This window comes from Solanum dulcamara, chromosome 7 (genome assembly GCF_947179165.1).
Source record: "Solanum dulcamara chromosome 7, daSolDulc1.2, whole genome shotgun sequence".
Classification (NCBI taxonomy): domain Eukaryota; kingdom Viridiplantae; phylum Streptophyta; class Magnoliopsida; order Solanales; family Solanaceae; genus Solanum; species Solanum dulcamara.
In genome coordinates this window covers 65,465,247-65,484,942 of record NC_077243.1, presented here as the reverse complement: position 1 = coordinate 65,484,942, position 19,696 = coordinate 65,465,247, and the positions used below count along the sequence as shown (strand labels likewise).

General features: G+C 37.6%; 1 protein-coding gene across 6 annotated transcripts in view; it reads right to left on the bottom strand.

The window, feature by feature from the left end:
* Positions 1-19,441, bottom strand: part of LOC129895723 (probable galacturonosyltransferase 13) — a 45,186-nt gene extending 25,745 nt beyond the window's left edge. For 2 of the 6 annotated variants that reach the window (XR_008767835.1, XR_008767837.1), the window contains exons 1-6: positions 18,663-19,441; positions 17,543-17,598; positions 17,253-17,411; positions 16,249-16,842; positions 10,981-11,283; positions 9,916-10,320 (exon numbers count right to left, since the gene is read on the bottom strand). Coding sequence is in view for 2 of the 6 variants with exons in the window: in XM_055971477.1 (XP_055827452.1) it covers positions 10,039-10,320; positions 10,981-11,283; positions 16,249-16,842; positions 17,253-17,411; positions 17,543-17,598; positions 18,663-18,882 (1,614 nt within the window). In the remaining 4 variants the exon portion in view is untranslated. Of the gene's footprint in view, positions 1-9,404; positions 10,321-10,980; positions 11,284-16,248; positions 16,843-17,252; positions 17,412-17,542; positions 17,599-18,662 lie in introns of those variants that run through there. The other 4 variants (XR_008767834.1, XR_008767836.1, XM_055971477.1 and 1 more) reach the window with 4 other exon arrangements.
* Between the last annotated feature and the right edge of the window lie 255 nt (positions 19,442-19,696).

Below are 19,696 nucleotides of genomic sequence, written 5' to 3'. Positions count from 1 at the left end.
AAATTTATATGGAAAAGCTAGAAGGTTTTAAAGTCAAGAAAAAAGAGAATTATTTTTGTTAATTGAAGAAGAACTTGTCTAAAAGAAGTCTTCATGCAGTGGTACAAAAAGTATGGTTCTTTTATCAGTCAACAGTGCTTCAAAAATACTTCTTCAGACCATTATGTTTTTTGTACAAAAATATTTTGTGATAGAGGATTTATTATTGTATTGATTTATGTTGATGACATGCTTGTTGTTAGTTATATGCTTGCAAGATTCAAAAGTTAAAGCAACAAAAGTCTTTTGATATGAAAGACTGAGGACTAGCAAGGAAGATTCTTGACATCCAAATTGCCCGTGATAGAAAAGCCAAGAAGTTATGATATCAAAAGAGAAATATGGTCAAAAAGTACTTTATAGGTTCAATATGGATAAAGATAAGGTTGTCAGTACACCTTTAGCTAAGCACTTCATATTGAGCATGAAGTAGTGTCCTTCTAGTGATGGTGAGAAGCAAGATATGAAGAAAGTTTTTTTATGCTTCACTCGTTGGTAGTTTGATGTATGTAATTGTGTGAACAAAACAAGATATTGCTCATGTTATTGGCATTGTTAGCCATTTTCTTGCTAATTTAGGAAGAGAGAATTGCAATGTTATGGAGTGGATTATGAGATATCTTTGTGAGACTTCTAGTTTGAGTTTGCGCTTTGGGACAAGAAAGCACATTATTTGTGGTTACACTAATTCAGATATGATTGATGATGTTGATACTCGTAAGTCTACTTCAGGCTACTAATTTTACAGGAGGAGTTGTATTTTGGCAATCTAGGTTGTAAAAACGTGTTTCTTTATCTACTATAGAAGCTAGGATTATTGCTACGATTGAAACTTGTAAACACTTGCATTGGATGGAGAAATTCTTGGGGAAACTTAATTGTATTTAGGAGAGGCATATGCTTTATTGTGACATTCAAAGTGTTCTTTACCTTGCAAGAATTCTATATTTCATGATCAGTCTAAACACATTGATATGAGATACTATTGAATTTGAGAAGTGTTTGATTCTAACTTGTTTGAACTTGAGAAGATTCATACGGGTGATAATGGTTCCAACATGATGACTAAATCTTTGCCAAGAAGGAAGTTTGAAGAATGTATCACTGGAATGGTGGTCTCCTCCACACTGTCAAAAGGAGGAGAATTGTTAGTGTAACACCCCAAAGTATCCTAGATTAGATCCCTTAGAAAAAGCTCAGAAGAAACTGAGCAGAATTTGTCAAAACTGGTATCCCCAACCAAGCACCTACGGACCATAGATGGAGCTACGGATCTTAGGTGAGGTTTGTAGATCACTCCAAGACTTAGAGAAAAATTAAGCTTTCTTTAACTCTCCCTACAATTGGATTCTATGGTCCGTAGGAGTTCTAGCGGTCCATAAGTGGTGCCCGTAGAAGAGATTTAGAGACTTAGAAATTCAAACCTCCAAGTGTACAGGATAAAGGGACCCTATGATCCGTAGAGGGTTCAACGGACCGTAGAAGGTCCCGTAGACTAGGGTCCTGAAACCCCATCCTCATACCCTTCCCACAACCAGGATCTATGACCTACAGAAGGTACCCGTAGACCCAACCCTGTAATTCGAGAGAGATCCTTAAGTGTGCCAAGTCTCTATAAAACAGCTTTTACAGCCCGTAGAAACTTCTACGGACCATAGTTGGTACCCGTAGATGGCTTCTACCGATTTTAATGAGGAGTAATCTCGTCAATTCCCACCCTTTCAAAGTCAAATCTTAGACGTTTTAGGAAAATTTTAAGTCCATTATCAATACCCTACAAACCTTTTACCCCTCATTAACACTTCAAAGACATAGAGAAAGGTTTGGAGAGGAGAAAAGGCTAGGATTCAAGCATATTCATTGAGTTCTTTGAATTTCGCCAAGAACATTATTTTTCCATGTATGTAAAGCTAATCATACGTTGGACTGAGTTCGTCCTCATGCCCGACATCTTAATTGAGTCATTAAAGAGTTCAAGTTTAAGTTTTAGTCCGAATTGTATTGAATTTTGAAGTAGTTCTAATTTCCTTTCGTGGAGTTCTTTGTATATTTATTCACATTATAAATATTCCTATGATTCGAATTCTTGAAGTTGTTTTTCATTATTACTTCCACATGAACCCGAATTGAATTACTACATTACTTACTATTATGCACTGTTTTAGAACAAAGAAGGAGTATTTTCATGCTTCGAGAAAAAGAAGAGTTTTTGAAGAAACATGAGTGTCCCAAGTGCACTACATTACTTTAGTTTGTAAAGTTTAACCCAATTGATTTTAGGCATGATTTTCAGAGTTTAAATGTGGTGGAGTAGTATGCATAATTGATATTTCGAGAATGAGTTTAGGGAACACGAGTAGTCCCAAATGCATCTTGTTTTAGAAAGAGAGAGAATAAAGAGTTTGAGGAAGAGTTGAGTTAATCAAAGTAAAGTCCAACAAGACTAAATGAGATGTATTTCGGGTACCTTACTCACTTTATTATATGAGCATTATTGCATGATTTTGGGAGTAGTATTGATCACCCATTTGAGTAAGAGTTTAGATAACTCAAATTCCATAATCTACGTAGCCAGTATAGGATAGGATCATTCTGTTGGTTTGGGTGACTACTCACTTCAGTCTCTGATATGGACTTTTATATGAATCCATGAGTTGAGATTGCATCTCTTATCCTGACAAGTTAATGGACGGCACTAGCAACATGAGCAGTATGTTGTATCATCACGGGGCTCATAGTGATGGTTGTAGGTTAGAGAAATTTCCCAAGAGAAAAAGTATATTTTTATGAGTTGCAACTATTTTTTTATATATTTTTTTGTAAAGTTTTAAAGTTTTCATTATACTTCCATGAACTTTCAGTCAGTTACACTATCCTTCCATTCAGTCAAGTATTCTATGAGTATAAATTTCATTTATTGACGTTTTTTGATGCTGCATCATCTTATGATGCAAATACAGGTGTTAGAGATTTCTCAACAGGCGCATCGTTGAAGATCATACTTCTCTAGCTTTATCTAGTATCTATCTATAGTAATTTAGAGGCTTCATAGACGGATAGAGAGTTAGTTCAGTATTTTCAGAGATTGTGTTTTAAACATTACTTTTATAAAATCAGACTACTTTCAATTATGAGTTTCTATTTTAAGTATTTAAAATGCCTACTACCTTTATACTATTATATCAATTTAAGTCTTCCACTTAGAAGTCAGCCAAGCCAAGGATTTGTTTGGGACCAACAATGATTTTCGAGCGTCGATCGCACCTAGGGTGTATACTGAGGGTGTGACAAACTTGGTATCAAAGCACAAAATCCATGAGTCCTAGGATGTTTATGAAGCCGTATCTAGAAGATTCCTTCTTATCGGTGTGAAGTATGCCACATCTATAATAGAGAGTCTACAGGACATTAGGAAGTATTACCCTTGTTTCATACTCTAAATTTGAGCGCTAGAGTCTAACTCCATAAAAGTTTCTTCTAACTTATGCATTTACACGTTTTCAGATCATGCCTCCAAATTGCACCATCAGTCAAAGTAAAGGAACTTCTCCAACACTAAGATCCAAGCAACTACCATGCTTCCATTATCGAAAATGCGGACTAGGAATACAGCTCGTGTGTCTGACCAAGCTGTTGATGATGGAGCTCAAGAGGTTTCACAAACACCTGCTCCACATCCTTCCCTTACTTCTGAGGCAGATTTCAGAGAAGGGATCAATACGCTCACTCAGTTGATGTTGACTCAGTCAGGTTGTTAAATCAATCTAGTCGCAAGCTCTAGCTCCCAAGAGTCTTCAACTGCTATGAGGATCAAAGATTTGATGATAATGAATTCACCAATCTTTACTGGGTCCAAGGTTGAAGATGATCCCCTAACTTTTATTAATAAGATGTGGAAAATTTTCAAGGTCATGCATCTACTGAGGTCGAGGGAGTTGAGCTTGTCTCTTATCAGCTCAAAGATGTAGCTAACATTTGGTACAATCAGTGGGAAGAGAGTTGTGGTAAACATATTGATCCAGTTGCGTAGGATGAGTTTAAGAGTGCAATCCTAGACAATTTCTTCCCAGAGAGTTGAGAGAAGAGAAGGTGGAAGAGTTCGTGAACCTAAGAATAAAGGGCTGACAGTAAAGGAATATAGTCTTAAATTCATTCAGTTGTCCAGGTGTGCTCCAGAGATGGTTCCTGATGTGAGGTCAAATATGAGAAAGTGTGTCTTTGGGTTAGGTAAACATGTAAAAAAGGAGAGCAAGGACGCCTTGCTAATTTCTGATATGGACACCTATAGGCTTATGGTGTATGCACAACAGGTTGAGAAGGATAATAAGAAGGATAGAGAGGAGCAACAAAGTAAGAGGGCAAAGTCAGCAGGACATGAGCCCAGTCACTAGAAGAATGGTAATGGTAATCGGTCATTCTTTCAGAGAAAGTCTTCTGGCTATGCACCATTATCAGCAAGTGTATCGGCATTGAACAACATGAATGATCAGAGATCACTAAGTAACCAAAATTTTAGATCTCAGAGTTCTCAGACTCAAGGAAGTGTGGCCCAAGATTCTTTATGGAAGTCGCCTTGTGGTAAGTGTGGTAGACTCTATTTGGGAGAGTGTTGTGATGGCACTAGCGGTTGCTAAAGTGTGGTCAGATGGCTCACTATATGAGAGACTGTCTGACGAAAAGACAAGGTAATGGGGTAACAATGCCCATCTTCAGTAGCAGCACCATCTGATAGAGTTTCCCAAAGGAGTACTACTTCAAGGATAGGAGGAGGTTCAAACCATCTATATACCATGGCTAGTCGCTAAGATCACGAAAACTTGCCAGATGTTGTCACTAGTATTATTAAAGTCTTTTCTCTTGATGTTTATACCTTACTTGATCTAGGTGAAAATTTGTACTTTGTGACTCCACATATAGCCGTGAAGTTTGGGATGTATCTCGAACGTCTTCTAGAGCCTTTTAATGTTTCTACTCCTGTTGGTGAATCTATTCTAACACACAAAGTCTATATAGATTGTATAGTTCCCATCTATCATAAAAACACCACAGCCGACTTAGTTGAGTTGGATATGGTAGATTTTGATGTCATTCTAGGTATGGACTGGCTTTATACTTGTTATGCCTCGGTCAATTGTAGAATTTGAGTTGTCAAATTCCAATTTCTAATAAGCCAGTCATAGAGTGGAAGGGTAGTCCAGTAGTGCCTAAGGGTCGTTTCATTTCATACCTTAAGGCCAGAAAGTTAGTTTCAAGGGGTGTATCTACAACATTGTTCGAGTAAAGGATAATAGTGCAGAGACGCCATCCTTTTTGTCAGTTCCAGTAGTGAATGAGTTTTCAAAAGTTTTTCCCAAGGATCTACCCAGAGTCCCTCCCAACAGGGAGATAGACTTTGGGATAGATGTTGTTCCTGATACTCATTCTATCTATATTCTTCCATATAGAATGGCTCCAGCCGAGTTGAAAGATTTAAAAGAGAAGTTGAAAGATCTTGCTAATAAGGATTTCATTAGACCGTGTGTCTCACCTTGAGGCGCTTTTGTCCTATTCGTGCGAAAGAAAGATAGTCCCTAAGAATGTGTATTGACTACCGTCAGTTGAACAAGGTCACCTTAAAGAATAAGTACCCTCTACCAGAATTGATGACCTATTCGACCAACTCAAGGTGCCACTTGTTTCTCTATGATAGACCTCAGAACCGGTTATCATCAGTTGAAAGTGAGAGAAAGTAACATCCCGAAGACAGTCTCCAGGACCCATTATGATCATTATGAGTTCCTTGTTATGTCCTTTTGTTTTGACTAATGCTCTTGCAGCATGGATCTTATGAACAGGTTGTTTAAACATTATCTTGCTATGTTTGTTATCGTGCTCATTGTTGGCATCCTGATCTACTCTCGAAAAGAGGAAGAGTATGCCAACAATCTAATAATTGTTCTCCAAACTCTCAAGGATAGGGAGTTGTATGCTAAATTTTCTAAGTCTAAGTTTAGTCTTGCATCTGTGGAATTGTTAGGCCACATTATTGGTGAAGGTATCCGAGTTAATTCGTAAGAGATAGAGGCAATAAAGTATTGTCCTAGACCCATATTCCCAATTGAAATAAGGAGTTTCTTGGGTTTGGCCCGTTACTACAGAAGGTTTGTAGAAGGATTCTCCTTCATATCATCTCCATTGACTAATTTAACTCAGAAGAAGACTAAGTTTCAATGGTCTGAATGACAAAAGCTTTTAGGGGTTGAAAACCAAATTGACTATTGCTCTAGTGATGTCCCTACCTGAGGGAATAAATGGTTTTGTTATTTACTGTGATGCGTCCAGAGTTGGAATGGGTTGTGTGTTGATGCAGAAAGGTAAAGTCATAGCTTCTGCCTCTCGACAACTTAAAATCCACAAGAGAAACTACTCGACTCATGACCTCGAGTTGCGGCAGTGGTATTTGCTTTGAAAATATGGCGTCACTATGACTATGGCATACATGTCGATGTGTTTACTGATCATAAGAGTCTTCACTACGTTTTCAGTAAGAAAGAGAAAAACCTGAGATAGAGGAAATGACTTGAGTTTCTCAAGGACTATGATATGAGCATCCTCTACCACCCAAGTAGAGCTAATGTTGTTGTTGATGCTCTTGCAGGTTATCCATGGGGAGTACCACTTATGTAGAGGAAGAAAAGAAGGAGTTGGATAAGGAAGTGCATAGACTTGCACGTTTGGGAGTTTGCCTTGTGGACTCAAAATAAGGTGGTGTCATTCTTCAGAATGGGGTTGATCTTCACTAGATGTAGAAGTGAAGGAGAATCAATACCAAGACCCTATCCTATTTCAATTAAAGGAATATGTTCATAAGTAGAAAAGGATTGGCTTTTGCACAAGGGGGAGATGGTGTGTTGAAATATCAAGGTAGATTGTGTCTTCTGAATGTTTATGATCTCCGAGACAGAATCATGGCAGAGGCCCATATCTCCATATATTCAATTCATCTAGGCTCCACCAAGATGTACCATGACTTGAGAGAAGTCTATTGGTGAAGTGGCATGAAGAGAGATATTACAGACTTCATTTCTAAGTGCCGGAATTGTCAACAAGTCAAGGTTGAACATCAAAGACCTTGTGGTGTAGCTCAGAAAATAGAACTTCTAGAATGGAAATAGGACATCATCAACATAGACTTCATTACATGTTAACCGTGATCTCTTCAACAGCATGATTAAATTTGGGTGATTGTGGACTGGATGACTAAATCAACCCACTTATTGTCGGTTAAGACTACAGACTCCGCTAAAGATTACGCCACATTATATATTCGTGAGATAGTTAAGACTTCATGGAATTCCTTTTTCCATCATTTAAAATAGAAGGTCTCCTTTCACCGCTCAGTTTTGGAAGTCATTCTACAAAGGTCTAGGTTCAAAAGTGAATCTTAGTATCGCATTCCATCCTCAGACAAATGGTCTAGCAGAGCGTACGATTAAGACTCTTTAAGACATGTTGAGAGCTTTTGTTATTTAATTTAAAGGTAATTGGGATGATCACTTGCCTTTTATAGAGTTTGTGTACAACAACAGTTATCACTCGAGCATTCAAGTGGCCCAATATGAGGCTCTTTATGGGAGGAGATGCAAATCACCAATGGATTGGTTCAAAGTTGGTGAATTGAGTTGATAGGGCTAGACTTGGTTCACCAAGCTATGGAGAAGGTGAAGATCATCCAAGAGAGGTTGAAAACCGCCCAAAGTCGTCAAAAGTCCTACACTAATGTTAGGAGAAGAGACTAAGAGCTTGAGGTGAATGATTGGGTATATTTGAAGGTTTCACCCATGAATGGTGTTATGAGATTTGGAAAGAAAGGAAAGATTAGTCCCCGTTACATTGGTCCCTACCAAATTACAAAGAGAGTTGGTAATGTATCTTATGAGTTAGAGTTATCATCTCACATTTCTATGCTTAAGAAGTATTTGGGAGATTCTTCGCTCATTGTACCTACAGAAAGCACTAGTGTGAAGGACAGCTTGTCTTATGAGGAAATTCCAGTTCAGATCATTGATCCTCAGGTTCACAAGTTTAGAACTAAAGAGGTCGTTTCAGTCAAAATTTTATGGATAACCCAATTAGTTGGAGAGGTTACATTTTAAGCCGAAGATGATAGAAAGTTAAATATTCCCATCTATTCATTCCTCCTAATGATAATGTTGAAGGTAACACTCCTTTTTCCTATTTCAGATTTAGTGTCTTCTTAAGTGCTTGAGTATTGAAATTCGTGCATTGCATTTGTACCTTGTGTAAATACTTAGCTTGGTCATCGTTCGAGGATGAATAATCCCAAGGGATAGATATTGTAACACCCCCAAACTAACCTAGCTCAGACTCCTTAGAAAAAGCCCAATTTCTAGAAGAATTCTTCAAGACTCTGATCCACGACCAAGCACCTATGGACCGTAGATAGAGCTATGGGTCGTAGGTGAGGTTCATAGATCACTCCTAGACTTGAGAAAAATTAAGCTTCCTTCAACTCTCCCTAAGAGTGGCTTCTAGGGTCCGTAGGAGTTCCTACGATCCGTAGGTGGTGCACGTAGAATAGCTTCAGAAACTCAGATATTCAGAAACCTCCAAGTGTATAGGAAGAAGAGACCCTACAATCCGTAGAGGATTCTATGGACCGTAGAAGGTCCCATAGACCAGAGTCCTGAAACCCCATCCTCAGACCATTCCCACGACCAGGGTCCACGATTCGTATGAGGGTCTACGACCCATAGAAGGTACCCTAGACCCAACCCTACAATTCCAGTGAGCTCCTTAAGTGTGCCAAGTCTCTGTGAGAGGGATCCTACGGTCCTTAGAGACTTCTACATACCATAGGAGGTACCTGGAGACAGCTTCTGCCGGTTTTAATGAGGGTAATCCTATCATTTCCCACCCTTTTCAAGTAAAATCTTAGACGCTTTAGGACTAATTTAAATTCCTATGTTTCGAATTCTTGAAGTTGTTGTTCATGCTTATTTCCACATGAACCTGAATTGAATTACTACATTGCTTACTATTATGCATTGTTTTACAACAAGGAGAGAGGATTTTTATGCTTCAAGAAAAAGAAGAGTTTTTGAGGGAACACGAGTGTCCCAAGTGCATTATATTACTTGAGTTTATGAAGCTTTACATTATTGATTTTAGGCATGATTTTGATGTCTCATATGATTTATTTAATTTTGTCTTATCATATATATTTTGGTTGATGTACTTGTTACCCAACATCGTTTTTGCTTGAATTTGTTTGCCTCGTATTGGTTCAAATAAAAGAAAAAATTTAGACTTGGGTATTCTTATGCTACTACGAAAAACATAGAAACAATTGAAATCTCTTGAAGAATCAGAAGTCTAAAAGAATTTTTGTGCACATAATTGTATGTCATAGTTCCCAAATTCTAGGGGACTTTGTTACCAGAATCTCCATTACTTTCAGTCTGGTGTAATAGAGATAATTTAATCAAGTAATAAAAGTTGAATGTGGGTGATGACCGACAATATAAAGAAAAAAAATTAATATTTTAAGATAAAAGAATCATCTCTATATCTAAGGGGGTCCAAAGTAGGAGAGCTTTCAACATGGCCTGCAATCTTGGGGTTTTCTTCTCAATAACAGCTCCTACCACCAATGGCAAATGATAAGTATTTTCTGCCATGCACCAATATGCCCCTAAACAATACCAACATCTAAGAGGCGCAAAAGAATGTCCTTTTTCTCTTGACAAAAAAATTTTTAAAAAAATAGATGAACTTCTTACAGACTGAAAGAACGAATCTCATAGCCATGCTAGTAATGCAGGTTGTCTTCATAGAAGTGAGCTAAAAGCAGCAAATCCGAAAACCTGAATATACCTGATCAAATTCAGCCAGTCTGAGAATCTCCTCTTCTATTCGATTGTGGAGTTGCATAGAATGAAAAAGGTCTGTAACTTCTGGATTCCTGCTTTGTGGTGTTGTTGAAGTGCAACCTATAGATTACTCCAATATGTGGCAATTCTTGATAAAATCATTAGAGTAGTCTACATACTTGGTCCAATAAGGACGGAGATGCTCGAAGCCCAACTCCAGCCAAGGTTTGGACTGGCCATTGTAATGAATTACAGCAGCCTTCTTCACTTTATCAATGTTGGACTTATTTTGATAGCCCAAGCCAAGCATGTGCCATGAGGGATCGATTGGGTGAACATGACCCTTGAATGCAATCAAAGCAGGAGGTAGTGTTCCAAGTTTCCACATTGTCAATTTTGACTTCAGATTCTACAAAAGATCACAAAGTTGAAGGGTTTCGATTAATAACACATGGCGTTCTATTCTCAAAAGAAAAAGAGATATTTGTCAAAGACTAGTTATTGACGTCTCTTCAACTTGAATCAGCACTATGTCAGCCATCCGAAGTATTGAACTCTTTATGGAGCTACAATAATTGATCACTGTGCTGCTTGCTTAAAATGAGGGGATGGCGCATAATACAAGAGAGTCCAATCACCCCAACTCTAAATGTACACCAACCCCATTTAGGGGGTGATATGTAATTTGAAGATTGCATGTCCTGATTTCATCAGCTTGTATTTTCAATAGTTAAGACAGCAAAAAACAACAAAACTCTGAAACATACAAATTACAGCTTTAAACTTCTTAATCACTACATTTCTGACGTCAAACAGAAAAGTGCAATAGTAAACTTAATAGCATCCAAAGCAACAAGAAAATGCTGAACTAGGACATGCTTGTGTGATCTAGAAGAACATTCAGAAGAAAAAGCTTAATAAGTCGCACATCAGACAAAAGACAAACATAAGCAAGAAGCATACAAGCTCAGAACTCTTGCATGATTGAAAAATAATCCCATAGATGTAGGAACACATAAAACTGCAAGATTAGACCAAAAAAACCATAAACCATGCCAAATCTGACTACCTCTTTAAGCCATGAATGGTAAGTTTCTCTTATATTTGTCTTTCTCCATGCATGTAAGTCAAAGATATTCATCCCATAAGCCCACGCACACTCATCAGGGTTCAAATTTTTTGCTATGAGAGGATGAGAAAAATTAAAGTAGTTTCTGAATCGCTTTGACATCACCCACTCATCATCTCCTTTACAGGTCTCAACAGCTCCATTCACCTTTCCCTTAAGGTCAATGTCCCACAATGGAGACAAGTCACGCTGAATCACAACATCGTCATCCAAGAAAACCACTTTATGAAGGTTTGGAAAGAGCTGCATACAACACCATAGAATCTCAGGTTAGTAAAGAGTATATCAACACAGACAAGGTGAGTAAATGTCACATAAAAGAACTAAATGATAAAACTTGCTAATAGCAGGTAGAAAAAGGAAAGATGATAGTGTCAAGACACAGTCTGAAGATGCTGCTTTTGGAGGGATCTTTAGAGATGATCACAGAAAATGGGTGTTGGGGTATTCAGGTAAGGTGAAATCTATGACAAGCCTCACAGCAGAATTATGGAGCATAAAAAAAGGGCTAACTGTACTAAGCTAATGGGATACTTGTTGTCAAGCTGATTAAGGATGAGGAAATACTACACCATCCTCTTAAGGCTATTAGTGAAGACTTTGTAATATTTATGATCAACAAGACCTCTATTAAACACATCTCGAGAAAGGCGACTAGTGTACCAACTTTCTGACAAACGAAGGGCACAAGAATGCTGAAGAAATAATCTGGGGAAAGGCACTCAAAGGTATGGAGTTTCTTCTCATGGCGAACTTTAGCAGTGTTTCTTTCTAAAGACTCTAATCATTTTTAATATTTCCAGTGTACCCAAAAAAAAAGGAGAAAAGAAAACAAGAAAGTGTTGTTGAATGCCGCATAAAAGTGTAAGCTTAGTTGAATAAAAGAGCACTTGGGCTGCAACACTTGTAGTAATACAACAACATACCCAGTGAAATACCACAAGTGGAGTTTGGGAGGGTAGAATGTATGCAAACCTTACCAATACCTCGTGGAGGTAAAGAGGTTGTGTCCAAAAAACCTCAGCTCAAGTGCAGCAAATCCAGGTAAAAAAGGAGACAGTGAAGAAAATATAGCAGGTAACAAGGAAACGGTGCCAAGTCTACTAGAAGACAACAAAAAGAATAACAAAAAGTGCAATAATCGAAACACAGTAAACAACATACTTAAATAGGGTATTGAAAATTGTAAGAATAGCAATAGGAACAAGAATAGTATATCGAATCCTACTTGGAATAGGAATGGTATATAAAATCCTACTTGGAATAGGAATAGTATATACAATCCTACATGGAAAAGGATTGTAATATATGTGCATAAATAGAATCTCAATGTAATAATGTGAAACACAATTTGATAATATTTTTGCATATATTTCTCACATGGTATCAGAGCTTCTACGATCTTAGTAGAGAATCAAAGAGCTTCGGCAACCGACAGACGGCTATGACTCATATATGTCATCCGTCTGGCCAATTATTATGTTAGCTATTAGCAAAAGTTGGAGAAATGTTATATGTATGAAAAATAATCATGTTTAGAAAGACTAATTTGAGAAGCATCTGGGACAAAGAAAATAGTCACAGTACTTCTTTCCGATGGCTTCTTAGTATGATTTGTGTAGCATCATGCATCTCTCTAGTGACTACTTTCTCATATTTGATTTGCGTAGCTTCGCCCATCTTTTCGGTGACTACTTTCTCATATTTTATTTGCATAGCACCGTGCATCTTTTCGGTGACTACTTTCTCATATATAATTTGCGTAGAACCTATGCATCTTTCTGGTGTCTATTTTCTCATATCTGATATGTGAAGCACTATGCATCTTTCCGAACTACTTTCTCATATCTGAGTTGCATAGCATTGTGCATCTCTCTAGTGACTCCTCATCTCTGATTTACGTAGTTCCGTACGTCTATTCGACGACTCATCATAGGTGACTTACTTAGTTTCCCTTTTCGGTAATGTTGTGCGAAAACCAACACCACCAAGAGGTACAATGTCTCCGGCAACCAAAGGCCAACCAACGTCGCCGATCGCAGATCCTTCATGCGCAACTAGATCTAGGGTTCCAACGACCACATCAGTACCATGGGGTGGTGCGTGAGCCTATTTTGGCCAGTTGTCCAATGACTTTCTTGTTCAATATCGACTAGTCTCTTGATTTCGAGGCGATCCATATACTTTATACTAGATTTTGAACACTTTTCGGCGGGAGATGCATTGTTTTAGACAGATCACTTTTGCCAAAAAGGTATACTCAAATATTTGGGTTGGGATTAGAGTGATACTTTCTCTCCCATGGCTGAAATAGCATTTTTCCGCCTTTTTTTAATCTATAGTTGTCGTTCGCCATTGGCCTCTTAATCAGTGGACATTAAGAATGTTTTTCTCCACGTGATCTCGATGAATAAGTCTATATGGAGCAACCACCTGATTTGATTGCTCAGGGAGAGTTTAGTAACTTTGTATGTCGATTGTGCAGGTCACAGTCTTTCCAAGCTTGGTTGGGAAAGTTCAACACAATAATTTAGGAGTTTGGCATGACTCATAATGGACTTGGTTGGGAAAATTCAACACAGTAATTTAGGAGTTTGGCATGACTCATAATGGATTTGATCACTTTGTGTTTTGTCGACATTCTGCATCAAATCCAGTATTGCATGAAAGGACTACGCACGACGATTTTGATTGTAACTTTGTCAGAGAAAAAATACTCTCAGGAAATATTGTTACAAAATTTGTGAAGTTGAGTGATCAACTTGTATATATCTTCACCAAGTCTTTCATCAGTCCTCGTATTAATTACATCTGTAACAAGCTTGATAAATATGATTTGTATGCACCAACTTGAGAGGGAGTGTTAGAATAGAAATAGGAACAAGAATAGTATATCAAACCCTACTTGGAATAGGAATAGTATATAGAATCATATTTGTAATAGGAATAGTATATACAATCCTACTTAGAAAGGTATTGTAATATTATAGTGTGTATAAATAAAATCTCAGTGTAATAATGTAGATACATAATTCAATAATATTCTTATTTTATATTTCTCACAAAAACAATAATAAACAATGATAAATATCAAAAACAAAAGCTACAATAATACAACTAGTACAATGGCAAACACCAAACACCCTAAGCAATCCAACACTACACTACCTACTAACCTTCTACTCTAATACGTGTCCTCCAGACCTTCCTATCCAAGGTCATGTCGTCGGTAACCTGAAGTTGCGTCGTATCTTGTCTTATCATCTCTCAATACTTCATCGGTCTACCTCTATCTCTCGTCGTCCCCTCTATAACCCACCTCTTGCACCTCCTCACTAGCACGTCTATGCATCTCCTCCACATATCCAAACCATCTCAGTCTCGCTTCCCTCAACTTATCCACCACGAAGGCCACTCCCACCTTATTCCGAATATTCTCATTTTTAATCTTATCTCTCCTAGTATGACCACACATCCACCTCAACATCCTCATCTCCGCAACATGCAGTTTTTGGATATGGGAGTTTTTGATTGCCCAACACTCCGTCCATACAAAAATGTCGGTCTAACCATCATTATATAGAACTTACCTTTGAGTTTTAGTCTATGTTGCCCGGACTCTTCAAAAATGGCAATGGATACGTGTCAGATTCTCCAAAATTAGTGTATTTTTGGAGAATTTGACACGGGTGCGGCACCGAAAGTGAAGGGTCCGCGCAACTTAGGTTTTAGTGGTACTTTTTTATCACACAAGACTCCAGAGACAAGGCTCCACTTCATCCATACCGCACCAATACGATGTGTGATATCTGATTATGTCCCCACTCTCCTAAATTATAGACCCAAGATACTTGAATTTGTCTCTCTTGGGGATATTTCATGTCTCAAGCCTCACTTCCACACCTACCTCATGTATCGCATCACTGAATTTGCACTCCACATACTCTGTCTTGGTCCTATTCAACTTCAACCCTTTAGTCTCCAAAGTTTGTCTATACACCTCTAACTTAGCATTAACTCCATTGCGCCTTTTATCAATCAGTACTATGTCATCCACAAATAACATGCACCAAGGCACCTCATCTTGAATGTCTCGCGTCAATTCATCAATCACCAAGGCAAATAGAAATGGACTAGGAGTTGATCCTCGATGTGACACCATCTCCATAGAGAAGTGCTCCGAGTCTCCTCCCACCATTCTTACCCACATTTTAGCTTCTTCATACATGTCCTTTATCGCCATAATGTAGACCACTGATCCACATTTTGCCTCCACGCATCCCCACAAGACTTCCCTTGAGACTTTGTTGTAGGCCTTTGTAAGGTTTATGAACGCCATATGTAAGTCCCTCTTCCTATCCCGACATTTCTCCATCAGATTCCTTACAAGATGGATGGCTTCTATAGTTGATCGTTATGGCATGAATCCAAACTGATTCTTGAAAATAGACACACCCCTCCCTACTGATAATAGAAGAGTAAAATAAAGAAAAAAAAAGGATGATAATAGATGTACTTCACACTGAAAAATTAAAATAACAGCTGAACACAAATTCAAATCTGAGGGTAATAGTGTTTGCTCATACTGCTTTGGTATTGCATGCTGACAGAAGCCTTGAAATTGCTAGTTGTAGCTATGGTGCTATGTAGTTCTACACAAAACATGGAAATTTCAATCCTATTGGCATGCATGAAATGAGAATGATTTGCGGAGCACAAAAAACTGAGCCCTTTAGCAATACAAATTGGATAAGCATTAAACAGACTACTGGCTCCAGTTATCTATCTATAACATATATATAATAAATAAAAAGTATACTCAAATGTCGGATAACCTCTGGAAATAAAATAAACAAGAAAGTCTCAAATGTCAGATAAAATTAGCTAAAACCCATTTTATGCTAAACTGATCAAATTATAGCTAAGGTTGATTCATATAACAAAGAACAGTCAAAAGACAAGTCCTTGGCAACTTGCTTAAGCAATACAAACTTTGACTCCGTTTTCACACTTATGCCTATCATTTGACTCTACTTTTATCTTGGAAAATCTTTCCTGGGTATATTAGACCAAAACCAGTGGCCATTCACCAAATAGAGTAAACATTTGCATGTGTCTATGAGAGACTGTAAGGCTTTGGACATTTCTATTTCATTTAAATAAATTTAATGCTACCAAAGTGGAAGGCAATTATGTTGTAAGTGTTACCTCTGGCAAATATATGCGAATATGATTGAGCAAGGAAATGTATTTTGGGCTTCTAGCCTGCAGTTTTGAGGCAAAAGATCGTGGAGTAGTAGTATCACTGAGATTGGCACCAGTTACATGATTTCCATGGTAGTATTTCCGAATCCCATAATGACCCTCAACTGCTTCAAGCACTGGAATATTTTCTCTGGTTAACCAGTCAAACTGATGAATACCTCTAACTTCCACAATCGCTGGAGAGGCAGGATTCAGAGCAAACCAGGAGTGCATCCCTGCATATGTTTTCTTGTCAGTGATGACATGGAAAACAATTTTTTCAGGCCTTAAAGATGACTGCACGGCAGAATTGACCACGACTGAAGCAGCTAGGATGTTATCAGTTGACAATACAAAATGGTGCAACAAGTTCTCGGAAAGCAGAGGGAGTAGTTCTGGAGAAGGCAACTGTCTGCGTGCATGAGCATTAGAGGAGTACTCATCAGTCAACCGCAGTGAAAGACAGTGAATGCCTTTAGGAACTGCACTTGCAGCAAAGTGCTTATTCATCAGCTCTGCAAATTTTGATTCCCTGATCTCCCTTTCAGATCTCTCCATCTGCAAAACAGCAGAAGCAAACAATGTGAAGCAAAGTTTAGCTAAGAGGTACAAGTGAACAACAAGCTCATTGTACAACAAACAAAGAGTACAGCATGCAAGGAATATGACATTATGAATCATTTTCTTCAATTGCAAGAAACAACAAGCCCATGTGTAACAAGAAGAGCGGACTTTCTGCAAATATTGTGACACTCCATGCATTTTCAATCCTCATCCATATTTTCTTAATTAATTTTGGCTAAAATTCAAAGTGGGAACGGGAATTAACTCAACGAAGCCCTCCTAGTGAACATAACGCTCAAAACCAGTAGGCTAGTGTGACATAAAAGGCATATGCACAGACCAAGTTAATATGTCTAGAAATCAATTGTACACAAACAAAAGAGAGAGTGGTTATTTGCACTTACCATTCCCTTCAGCATCAAAGCAAATTCTTTTGCACTGTACTTGTTATTTTTTATTTCAGAAACGAGTTGAGCATAAGACTCTGGGAGCTTCATAACAGATGACGCTTCCTCAGAGTTTACTTGATTGAGGATCTTAAGAAAATCCTTTACCAGTTTCTGCTGAAACAAAAAGAATGACAAACACATTGATTTATAAAAGTAATCTGCATCATTGCATAAATGCTTAATACAAACTGGAAAACAATGGCACGACAAAGCAGCAATAAATAATATAGAGGATTATTATTTACTTTTGAATCATCAGTTCGTCCAAGAAGCTTTGGTCCCAATCGTCTGCCTAAACAATCTGAATATCGATTAAACAAGATTAAAAAGTTAAGGTTTGCCAGTACTTTAGCTAAATTGTAACAAATGAAAAGTAAAGTGTGATTTAACAATAGTCAAAAGTAAAACTGAGGAACCAAAAGAAGCAGCTATTACAAGCATCAAAACAAAATTCAACAAAACAGATTGAACAGAATCCTTATACACACTTGTATTTTGAGGCAGGGTTCCAAACCCCAAAAGAACCTGACCAGGAATAGGGTCTTCTTTTTTGCCACGGAACAGAAAGAAGACCACTGAACGACATCCAAGAACAACAGAAAGACATGATCAGGAAATGTGATGCAAAGGTCCTTGTGCTTCAAGATAACTCTAAGTTGCATGTGCCAACAATTAACATTTTCTAGACTATGAAATACAGATAGTTAGCATTTCTTACATACGTAAGATGAACACAGTACCCTACACACCTAAGCTGGCGTTTACTAGATACCACAGGTTGAAACAACTAAAAGTATAACTAAGCATCCCCCCACCCCACGCCGGGGACCCTCGCTCTGACATGCATGCACATCCATGAATTGAATTCAATCATGTATCTGCTACCAAAGTTGAATCAAAAATATGTCAAGGATTGCAATAAGTTGTTATAACTCATTTATCAGTATCTCCGCCCTTCCCTTTTTATGAGGGTACTTGCCATCAAGTTGAAGACATGACTAAGCTAGGGAAAGAAAGAACTCAACGTCCCCCAAAATATTACACAATCCAGATGTCAAATTAATCAACACGGCTTCAATAACATTGGCAACGATCCAAACTAAGAAATAAAAACACCTTTACTGCATTATCGATGAAGCAATAACAAGAAGAAGTTTGCCTCAATCCCAAACTAGACGGGGTTGATAACATAATTGATGAAAGTAAAAATAAAATAAAATAAAGGAATCACAATACAAAATATAATCTACAGAAAAATAACCAGAAAAGGAAAACATCAACAATGGTGTAAAATACATCAGGATGAGGAAGCTAAGTGTAAGGTGAATGGTGTAAAGGAAAAAAGGAGAGAGAGATTTTTAGTACCAAAAGAGGAACACTTGTTGACACCTTCAAGGGTAATAAGAGCAGTGAGAATGAAGACAAAAGGCAACAAAAAAGCTAGGAAAAGTATTGTATGAAAGAGTGTTCTATAGGAGAAGTGGCGAGGTGCGACTTTGATCTTCATTAATTCACCAAACCCTCCATTGTTATTGCTGCTCGATATTGTAATACTTCTCATGCTAGGTGAGAAGTGCAGCTGCATCTTCCTCCTGTAACTCCAATCACCACCCAATCCCAATTCCAATCCTCCACATTCCCAGCACCCCCAACAATGCCACTACCCTTTTCTTGATTCCTTAAACAATCCGAATACAATGGTATTTTTTTCACCATCAGATCCAACAGGAAAGAAATTTAACGATCTTGATCGCTTCAAATCTGAAGTTTGGGGTCTCTTCCGAGAACAATGGCATTTGAATGGGAGACCCTTTATTCTTCCTTTTACCTCAATCAAGAAAACTAGCTGAGACCCTTATAAATGGAAAACGTTTAGGGATTCTTGAATCAGTTTCAAAACGAAAACACACACATATGTGTGTGTAATGAATTCATCATATCTATGTAAGTGGTAATGAATCAATGAAATTTGAAAAATGATAAACCTGACGATGTTTTAATGGAAGATGAATTGCTACTCCCTCCCAGTCTCTGACATTGGAGGAATTGAACAGAAAGAAAAAAAGAAAGAAAGAAAGAGAGGGGGAGAAGGTATTTTGGAATTTCCTATTTCTCTGTGTTAGTGTGTTCTTTCTAATTTTGATTTGGTCAATGGTAGTACTATTTCCTCTCAAGGTTACAAAATAAGTAAAAAGAGAGGAAAAAAAATCATTAAATTCTTATACTTAGAATCTATTGAGTTGATTAATATAAATTTGTATTGTTTAAATTTTTTTCTTTGTTAATTGGTTGTCTTTTTTTCTTTTGGTTAATTGACTGCATATTATATATTGTTAACTTCATAATAAGGATACACAAGTAATGCATCTTAGATTATATGCATGGTGATATAAATATCA